The 10,758-nt window shown below is 39.7% G+C and overlaps 1 protein-coding gene across 1 annotated transcript in view; it reads right to left on the bottom strand.

The window, feature by feature from the left end:
• zbtb11 (zinc finger and BTB domain containing 11) overlaps positions 1–8,797 on the bottom strand; it is a 117,613-nt gene extending 108,816 nt beyond the window's left edge. Inside the window, exons 1-4 of the mRNA XM_037674354.1 lie at positions 8,300–8,797; positions 2,652–2,902; positions 2,306–2,537; positions 1,197–2,239 (exon numbers count right to left, since the gene is read on the bottom strand). Coding sequence (XP_037530282.1) covers positions 1,197–2,239; positions 2,306–2,537; positions 2,652–2,902; positions 8,300–8,609 — 1,836 coding nt within the window. The 5' untranslated portion in view covers positions 8,610–8,797. The remainder of the gene's footprint in view (positions 1–1,196; positions 2,240–2,305; positions 2,538–2,651; positions 2,903–8,299) is intronic.
• Between the last annotated feature and the right edge of the window lie 1,961 nt (positions 8,798–10,758).

Raw genomic sequence — 10,758 nt, 5'->3', positions numbered from 1 at the left:
TATATATATATATATATATATATATAAATAAATAAACTACTACTTACTTGTACTAATATTTCTACTTCACGGTTTTTCACCTATCGCGAGACTTCAGGGTACGGATCCTCCGAGATAAATCAAGGACTACTGTAAACTGACTGTGGCAAACACCTTGAATTGGGAGACCCCAAATCCATCCAACCATTTTTCTTTATAAGTTTCTTTAAAATCCATCTTGTAGTTTGACAAAATTTGCCTGCAGCACAATTGACTCCAAGAGTTAAGGGTAAAGTGATAACAGATCTTACACAGTCCATTACTTTTCAAAATATGCATAAACAGTCTCAGCTTCCACCAGACCAACTTTTAGGTCAATAACATTCGAAGTGAGTTATAGCCAGTGTTTGCCCAGGTCAATTAGATGCAGCGGACATCTTGAACTGAGTTGACTTCAAATGTCAACAAGCAGTATGTTGATGTCCTCTGAGGGATGAGTCGCTGAATAAACAGTAAAAAAAAAAAAAAAAAAAAAAAAAAAAGGCTTTTGAGCTGAGGGTTTTTCTGGACTGGAAGTAAACAGAAATTAAAGTTAACCTTAATGTTTTGGTGCAAGATATTCAAGTAGGAAGGAGTTAGAAGAACAGAGGTAGATGTTTTATTTTGATTTTCCAAGGCAGCGTGGAGTGACAAATCCTGGCAGGCAGAGGGAGCAATCTTATCCATCACCAGGCACAATGGCAGAGCCAGGGGGCGGACAATGGTGGCCCTGGCTACCATACATTAATATTTCACCACAACAGTCACCCTAATCATTTAAAGAAATTATACTTTTAAGCTATATAAAAACTAGAAAACAAAGATTTTATATGGTGGTGGCCATCTTAGATTTTAACCTGGCAACTCAATTTCCAACAGTGGCCTTTCTTATGTCTAGATGTAGCCACACACTAAGGTGGAAGTTGATCCCTTACTTATTTTTCAAGTTATCCAGCACAGAATAAAGGGAGGGCACTTTCAATTCCCCTCTTTGCTCCACAACAGGGTGCAATCATTTGTAAATGAGTTTCACTTAAAGCTGTTCAGTGTTTCATGAACTGTTTTGCCAACACTAGACAAACAAACTCACAAACAAGCAAAAACATTATTGCCATGTGTGGCGAGTGATAGAAAATTTTCACTCTTCACAAAAGTTAGAAAAAAACAGAAAATCAAACCTGATTTTGTACTTTGGGAGTGGAGGGTTGAGGTGGAGTTGCACTTTTCCCCTCCTCCTCTTCTTCCAGCCCCATATGCAGACGAGCGTAGCTGCCCTCGGCCATGGAGCGCTGCCGGAGGCGCCGTTTGCTTGGATCGTCTGACATGGCCTCCTGCTTGTCAACAGTGTCCTCATCTGCAAAGGGCTGCTCCTCCAGCTGTACAAGCTCCTCCACCTCCTTCTTTAGCTTGGCTGGACGTCCTCGCTTGCGTTTCGGGGGGGCAGGCGCAGGCTCTTCATTTGGGACTTTTGTGTCCCCGTGTTGGGGTATTGTCTCTCTGAACTTCACCTCGGGGGGGCTGACTTTGTCTGAAGCTGTATCAATAACAAAAGCTTCAGCAACCTGCGGCTGCTCTATCGCCAAGCAGGCCGACACCACAGAGAGGGACTCACTGGCCCCCGCCTGCCCGCTGTGGGTGACCACCGTCACTGTGTCGCCCTCCATCCCTTCAGCACAGCCTGAGATAAGAGTGATAGTCTCTCCGGCCTCAACCTGCCCGCTGTGAGCGAGCAGCGCCACAGACTCGTTCTGCTCAGCCTCCACAGCGTGCACCACCTCTCCCTCCACAGCCTGGGCTAGAACTGCCACCGGCTGCTGGATGTACCCTTCTTTGGTTTGAGCAACGAAAGCTAAAGGCTCGCCTGAAACAGCAACAGCATGGTGTGTGACCACCGTCCCACCGTCCTCTTGGAGGTGTGTGACCACTGTCCCACCGTCATCTTGGATGGTCACCATGTAGGCATCGGGCTTCTCCATCGAGCCTTCTGGGATCTCCTGCTCAGCCGATTGGGCTGACACAACAATTTGGGGTTCGCTTCTCTGATACACCATCAGCTTCTGCTCCTCCACCTGTTTATGCACAGACTCGCAAATCTGCAGCACTTCTGTCATCAGCAGGTGTCGGGCCAAATTGGCGATCTCGGCCATGATGCAGAAATTAAACTTAAGCATAGAGGTGTACGCAAAATCGAGCAGTGGGAGGAAGGTGGCTTTGGCAAAACCTGTAAAGAGAATAACGAAGATTAAACACTGGTGGAAAACTGAACAGAGCAAAAAGAAAGACTTACCAGAAAGGTCAACTACAGCTTCATGGGTCGTAGCTGCTCCCTTCTCAAAGAAGAGCTCGTTGAAGTATTCACTGGAGGCAGCCAGGACAGATTTGTGCGCACGGTACTCCTCTCCTTCGATGAACAACGTGATGTCACAGAACTGGTTGCTGAGACGCTGCTGGTTGAGTTTGTCCAACATGGTCTGGCTGTGTCTGGGCAGGAACTGATTCACCTCACCCTTACTGTCCACCTGGAATCAGCAAAAACACAAACACTTCAACTTCCACCGCTTTGTGCCTTCTTCCAACGGTCAGCGTGACATTTACGTCTGTGTGTTTGTGATGGGATCAGCTCTGCTACTTACAAATACCACTTCATGCTTAGTCGAGCCCTTGGAGAACTTGGATCTCTGCAGGGGGGACAAATCTGTGGCAAATAAACCGTCATCTCCCTCATCTTCCTCCTCCTCATCAAACTCTTCATCGATCATGCTGACGCCAGCCCTGCGCCGACCTGGCCGGGACAGCGGTCGAGATCCGGAGCCATCGTCGGCGACGCGTCTGCTCTGACAGAGCGCGCACTCTCTGATGTGGTCTTTGACGTTCTTCAGGATACCTTCAGGTGTCAGAAAACAGTCAGTGACGCTCACAGTAAAACAACAATGACTCAGCATGTCCTGTTCCTGATGAATGGTTGTACCATTGGATCCACCAAATCACATGAGTAAGACTCAAACTCACTCACGGTGCATGTGTAACTGCTCCAAACCATCTCAGTGAAGACTTCGGCACAGTACACTGAAGTACACGATGACTAGTTTAGTCACAGGCGATCACTGCTCCCACCTAGAACTACGTTTTGCCAATAGTCACGACAGCAAATAGCTGAAGAAGATAATAAGCTGATAGCTGAAGCCAGCAGGGACCAGTTATGGGGCACTGCCATGATGTATTGTTGGAAACATACTGCGAAGGATTAAAAATAGAGGATTTGTGCTGAATATGACTTCAATAAAAAAAATGTAGCAGCAGAAGGCTGAGCACAAACTGGGTGTACAAAATATTAAAAGTATCTTTGTGATGTCATATAACTGGCACAGATTTTATCATTCGGGTTAATTTGTTAAACGAGTGTAGAGAATGGAGGTATTCTAGTTTACCTGCCTAGAAGACTGCAGCGTAGAAGGGCATCATGTTTGAATAAAATCTAATGTCAAGATTTTTGAAATGCAGATAAAAACACGATGATTTAAATTTTAATTATAAAACAACAGAAGAAGAAACAAATTTCTGTAGAAACACTGTGGGTACAAGTGAGGGGTCTTCAAGTTATTTTTAGAAATCTGTTTTTTTTTTTCAATTTATTGCAAACTTTGCCATTATTATTATTTCAAAGACAATAAAAAATCTGTTGTCATAAATGGATAAATGCTTTTAATTTTTTAAGATTTGTGTGTTGTGGTTTTATCCTCTTATTATTATTATTGGCTTTTTAGCAAAAATAAAAACCTAAACTAAACCAACAAACTTGATAGTTATTTAGTTTGTGTAGAGTTTAATCAAGACAGCTGCAACTTTTACTTTCAGAAGAGCCATTTCTTTCTGCTCTCTCAGTACATGTCAAAAACATGTTATCAACTGGGGGCCACAGGGGCAATGGGGTGACATGGTAAAACTAGAAATATAAGATGAACTAACTTTTTTTTTGTTGCCCTTTTTTAAACTAGGCAAGCTTATGGGGAGTCGTCTTTTAATATAAAGGTATCACTACTTTTATATGCATTTTATGGTTGTTTATTGTTGTTGTTGTTGTTACTCAGGGTTGTCATCACGCTTTGTTAGAATCAGGTCTCTCTTGTGAATGAGCCCCCGAGGCTCAGTGGGATTAACCTGAATAAATAAAGGTTGAATGAATGTCTGTAACTCATCTGTAGTTTGTCTAAAATGGGTCTCTTCAGAAAATGAGTCCTTGTGACTCATCGAGACTAACCTGCATAAATAAAGGTTGATTATGTGTGGGGAAATTAAGTATCCCACTTTAAGGTAGTCAAGCAGCATATAGTTAAAGAGAGTACCAAAATTACGCTGGTTTGTTGAATTTATAAATGTGACTTAATGAATTGTACAATAACAACAAATACTTTCATTTACTTTGACTTTAATTAGGTTTGATGGTGCTAGTTTTGGTCAAAGCATTAAAGAGCCACTGAAGAGGGCCCAAAGAGCCGCACGGGGCCCCAGAGCTGCAGGTTGCAGGACCCTGGTTTAAGTAGTGAATGTTAGCGTCATGTGGATCGTTTCTGATGCTGGTATTTTGTGGGACTGCAACAAGAAAAGTTTGGAAATCACTAGTCTATAGGGTCTATTAGCAAGATGAAATTCATGACCCTTTAAAAATTAAATGTAAAATATCAAAGTTCTTGCTCAATAATCCAGGTAAAAAAAAAAATCCAACAAAGTTCAGTCTGGTAAATGGACTGTACTTATATAGCACCTTTCCATCTTATCGAGATACTCAAAGCTCTTTACAACAATCTGTGTCCTCATTTACCCGTTCATACAGCTCTATACTAGATCTCTACAAAGCTAATTGAACAAATCATTCTAAAGAGACTCATCAGAGATTTATCACATTCATACACTGATGGGACACACATCAGAGGCAATGAAGGGTTCAGTGTCTTGCCCAGGGACACTTCAGCATGTGACTGCTGGTGGATTTGAACCCCCAACTCTCGCATTGGAGAACGACTGCTCTAACCACTCAGCCACAGCCGCCCTCAGTCCTCTGGACGGTTTCTTTTTGTTGAAACGTTTCATCTTTCATCCAAAAGACTTCATCAGTCCGAGGAGCCACAACAAACTCAGTCCGTCCAGAAAAAGAAAACCGTCCCAGAGGACCTGACATAACTTTGTTGGATGTACAGGTGCTGGTCATAAAATTAGAAGATCATGACAAAGTTGATTTATTCAGTAATTCCATTCAAAAAGTGAAACTTGTATATTATATTAATTCATTACACACAGACTGATATATTTCAAATGTTTATTTTAATGTTGATGATTATAACTGACAACTAATAAAAACCCCAAATTCAGTATCTCAGAAAATTAAATTATTAAGACCAATAAAAAAAGGATTTTTAGAAATGTTGGTCAACTGAAAAGTATGAACATGAAAAGTATGAACATGAAAAGTATGAACATGAAAAGTATGAGCATGTACAGCATCAATACTTAGTTTGGGCTCCTTTTGCCTGGATTACTGCAGCAGTGTGGAATGGAGTGGATCAGTCTGTGTCACTGCTCAGGTGTCATGAGAGCCCATGTTGATCTGATAGTGGCCTTCAGTTCTTCTGAATTGCTGGATCTGGTGTATCACATCTTCCTCTTCACAATACCAGGTGAATTTGCTGGACAATTAAGAGCAGGGATACCAGGTACTGGTAACTTTGGCATTGTGTGCAGGTGCCAAGTCCTGTTGGAAAATTAAATCTGCATCTCCATAAAGTTGGTCAGCAGCAGGAAGTCTCTATAAAATTATTGGATAAATTTGAAAGGACACAATGAAACTCATCCAGTTAAGAAAGTGTTAGAAAATTGTTGGAAAAGAGGAAAGGAGCTAAAAAATAGTTTTGGGTGGATTGGGGATAATTTAGCAAGAACATTTAAAGTATATAACAAAGAATTTAATTCAACAGTATTATGGCCCTTAAGGCCTACATGGGCATGGAAATATATTAATGTAGATAGATCATTATTAAATATTAAGAAAAGGAAAACTACAGATATTTGTCGAAGAATTTTATGATCGAGTAGAGAAGAAATATAATGATTACCTGCAAATCTATACAGATGGTTCAAAAGATCCAAAAACTGAAGCAACTAGTGTAGCAGTAGTGATTCCCGAATTAAAGATTAAGCTTTCGAAAAAATCATCTAATTTTCTGAGTATATATGCAGTAGAATTATGTGCTATATTATTGGCTTTAGAATGGGTGGAGGATAGTAGAACAAGTAAAATTATAGTTTGCAGTGATTCATTATCAGCACTATTAAGCATTGAAAAGGGAACCTCAAGTAATCACCAACACATCTTGTATGAGATTCTGTTTGTTCATCATAGACTTTGTGAACAAAACAAAACTATAGTAATTATGTGGACTCCTGCTCATTTAGGTATTTTAGGTAATGAAAAAGCAGATAGGTTGGCTAAAGAAGCTGTTAAAAAAGAAGATATTGATATGTCAATAAAATTATCTAAGTCTGAAGGAAAAAGTATAGTTTGGAAAGAAAGCAAGAAATTATGGGAAATGAGCTGGAATAATGAGACAAAAGGGAGACATTTATACAGGATACAGAATACAGTTGATGTTAAAAGAATCAGAGGAATAAATAGGAGGGAGGAGATAATTATAAATAGAATAAGAACTGGGCAAAGTTTTTTGAATGGCACTCTTTTTAAGATGGGGAAACATCTTACTGGTTTATGTGATTGGTGTAATACCACAGAAACAATAGAACATGTTTTTATTAATTGCAAGAAATATGTGGGTCAAAGAAGATTATTGAGAATGGAAATAGGTTGTAAAAGAGAACTAAAATTTGAAAATGTGGCTTCGCAGCTGAATAGTGAAGAAGGGAAAAGAAAGATATTTCGTTTTTTAAATAATACTGGACTCAAGAGAATTTGGAGGAAAGAAATTAACTTATAAACACCAAGAGATGGCAGTAGTGCAACATTGATGGATGCAAGCTGCCGTTAAAAACCAAAGAAGAAGAAGAAGAAGAAGAAGAAGTCTCTATAACTTCCTGGTAGATGCTGTGTTGACCTTGGACGTCAGAAAACAGTGGACCAACACCAGCAGATGACATGGCACCCCAAACCATCACTGATTGTGGAAACTTGACACTGGACCTCCAGCAACGTGGATTCTGTGCCTCTCCTCTTCCTCCAGACTCTGGGACTTTGATTTTCAAATTAAATGCAAAATGTATTTTCATCAGAGAACATAACTTTGGCCCACAGTCCCAGGTGAGATGCTTCTGATGCTGTCTCTTTTTCAAGAGTGGCTTGACACAAGAAATGTGACAGATGAAGCCCATGTCTTGCATACTTCTGTGCATGCAGCTGCAGTCCACTCTTTGTGAATCTCCCCCACATTTTGGAATGGGTTTTGTTTCACCATCCTCTCCAGGGTGCAGTTATCCCTATTTCTTGTACATTTTTTTCTACCACATCTGTTCCTTCCCTTCACCTCTCTATTAATGTGCTTGGACACAGAGCTCTGTGAACAGCCAGCCTCTTTAGCAATGACCTTTTGTGTCTTGCCCTCCTTGTGCAAAGTGTCAGTGGTCGTCATTTGGACAATTGTCAAGTCAGCAGTCTTCCCCATGATTGTGTAGCCTACAGAACTAAACTGAGAGACAATTTAAAGGTCTTTGCAAGTGCTTTGAGTTAATTAGCTGATTAGAGTGTGGCACCAGGTCTCTTCAATATTTAACCTTTTCACAATATTCTAATTTTCTGAGATACTGAATTTAGGTTTTGATTAGTTGTCAGTTATAATCAACATTAAAATACATCAGTCTGTGTGTAATGAATGAATATAATATACAAGTTTCACTTTTTGAATGAACTGACTGAAATAAATCAACTTTTTCATGATATTCTAATTTTATGACCAGCATCTGTATGTAAAAGTATTTATTTATTTAAGTACTGATAACTTTAATAAAAAAAACATTTTACATATGTGATTTTTTTAACATTTCACAGACATATTTATTGTATTTTATTTGCATTCACTCCATAAAACTGGAGTTTGTATAATCCCTCTGCTAAACAAGACACATGAGATGTAACTACATGTTCCTTCTTTAATGCTCCACTAGGTGGCAGCACCAAGTGTTTGTCGCCCAGTGTTGTGCATTAATTAGTGTTCGGTGTTGACTGGACCTGCCACTTTACTGTAACTAAAGCTCACCGAGTGACTCGGACCAGGGCTCTTACCTCTCCACCAGTACCTCTGAGAGATGTCCTCCCAGGTGAGTTGCTGGTTCAGGTGCTCGCCGGTTTCCTTGATGTGCGCCTGCTGGATAAGTTCCTTCCTCCTGCCATCCTGCAGCACCACCTCCAGCTCCGTGAACTCATTCTGGCCCTTCTGCCGACGCTGGTACAACAACGTCCCGTTCCTGACAACGTAGCATGCAGCGGCTTTACGTATTTTCCTCTTGGTGTTACCGGGCGTCCCCGGCGCGTACGGCTCCCGTTCATCCGTCAGGTAGCGTATGATAGCCAAGTAGCTTTCTTCGCACGACATGTTTTTTTTACCCTACCCGCAAACTTTTCACGCTTACCGCGAAGAGGAGAGCTCTCTCCGACTCTTAAAACAAAAGTGCGAATTTTATATCGCGATTAAGTTCGGATTATTACGAAACAGAGAAGCCAAAGTGATATTTCGATTTGTTTTTTAAGGTGGAACTGCAGTTCGCAACGGTCGAGTTTTATTCGAACAGACAAAATGGCTGCTGCACAACCGGAAGTGACGTCTAACAGAGCTGCAATATGTATTGAACAATGTTTACCACAAGAGGGCGCAATGGGTTTATTTGAGATTTTAATTTGTTTTATTCTTCTAAATACATTTTTACATGTAATAGTTAATTTATTTTAGAACAACAAGCCTTTGCACAAATTTATACTCGAGCATAAATGTTTAATCTTCCTGTCAGCTGTTAGTGTCGCTGAGTTGTTTAATTTGCTAAACAAGCTATTACTTTAGTTATATTTATGTAGTAAAAGTTGCTTACTTTTTGCAAACTACCCTACCAACATTAAATATGTTGAAAGATAAAACAGAGTTATTTCAACCCACTGATAAATGCTCTGGATCAACTTACATGCATGTCCTCAGAATGCCACGTGTCTAAAAAAAATCACGTAAAAGTGAGAAATTCATGCGTGCACATCTGCTCACAGACTCATGTTCATGTTTGTGGTGATGTTCAATGTTTTATGTTATGAGTGCTTAGTGTATATTTAGTTGATGTTTTTCTTAGTTCATATCTTAGATGTTATTACTGTTTTTCTTATACATTTTATTGTTGGATGTAACTGGGACCCTGTGTACATAATTTCGCTCCACCACATGTACCACATGAGGTGCGAATGACAATAAAGAAACTCTGACTCTGACTCTGACTCTGAAAAGTAACAAATAGGAGAGATGTTCAAACCTACAACCCTGTGATTTGTTCCTCAGTGTATTAGCTCTTTATAAAATTGTTTTGAAGCCACTTATTCAATATTTCCCATTCAAAAGCATCATCTTCTAATCCTGGAAGCATTTAGTCATGACTCATGTGTTTGTCTTTATTTTTTTTTTTAAACAAAACTTGTTACCAGAAAATACAGCATGCCGATGCTCTGTTTCAGCACAAAAAGCATGCACTACACTGACTTTTACCATAACTGTCTATATATCCTGTGTGAACGTGAAAAAATACCAGTTTGTTTATGTTTAAACTTGCATAATACTGTATCTGATGTTGGTCTATCAGGTCACAAGAGCAGCACAAATATCTGTCGGAAAGAATTATTAATTTTAGCAACACTGTGTGACATTTTCAGAGTTACGCTGGCTGTGAGACACTGGATTACATAATCTGTAGCTCATCCATGTGTTGCATACCGAAGCTGACACCGAACACTTCAGTGATGCGTTTCACCACAGCTTTCCACACTTACTGAACAAAAGGACTACCCAAATTTACTGCTCTTAATAAAGGTCTGGTATTCCTTGACAAAGGCTTACTGCCCACCAGAGGTGGGATATAACCAAGTACAAGTACTTCATTATCATTACTGTACTAAAGTACATTTTACATGTATCTGTACTTTACTTAAGTAGAGTTAATCGTGGGTACTTTCGACTTTTACTCCACTACATTTTACATGAAGTATCTGTACTTTCTACTGCACTACATTTCTATAATGCGTTGAGTTACAAGTTACAGTCATGTTGCGTTTTTTTGATTTGTTAGTTTGAAAGTAACCAATGGAGAGAGGGGAGTTGGTCCATTGAATCACTGCAGAGTGGGCAGGTAACGTTAGACCCGCCTTCAAGACCAGCTGGACCAATGATGTATGTTCTATATGTCATTGAACTGGGCGCACCCAAAATGGATTTCACTGTGGAGAGTCAGACAGAAGATACGTACCACCCATGGCCTTATTGAAAGATTATTGAAAGATTATTGATAGACTATTGAAAGATTATTGAAAGACTATTGAAAGACTATTGAGAGGTTATTGAAAGATTATTGAAAGATTATTGAAAGACTATTGAAAGACTATTGAAAGATTATTGAAAGATTATTGAAAGATTATTGAAAGACTATTGAGAGGTTATTGAAAGACTATTGAAAGACTATTGAAAGATTATTGAAAGATTATTGAAAGACTATTGA

This window comes from Nematolebias whitei, chromosome 3 (assembly GCF_014905685.2).
Source record: "Nematolebias whitei isolate Nwh7 chromosome 3, NemWhi1, whole genome shotgun sequence".
NCBI classification, from domain to species: Eukaryota; Metazoa; Chordata; class Actinopteri; order Cyprinodontiformes; family Rivulidae; genus Nematolebias; species Nematolebias whitei.
The sequence above is the reverse complement of the archived record's forward strand: the minus strand, read 5'-3'. Positions and strand labels throughout refer to the sequence as shown.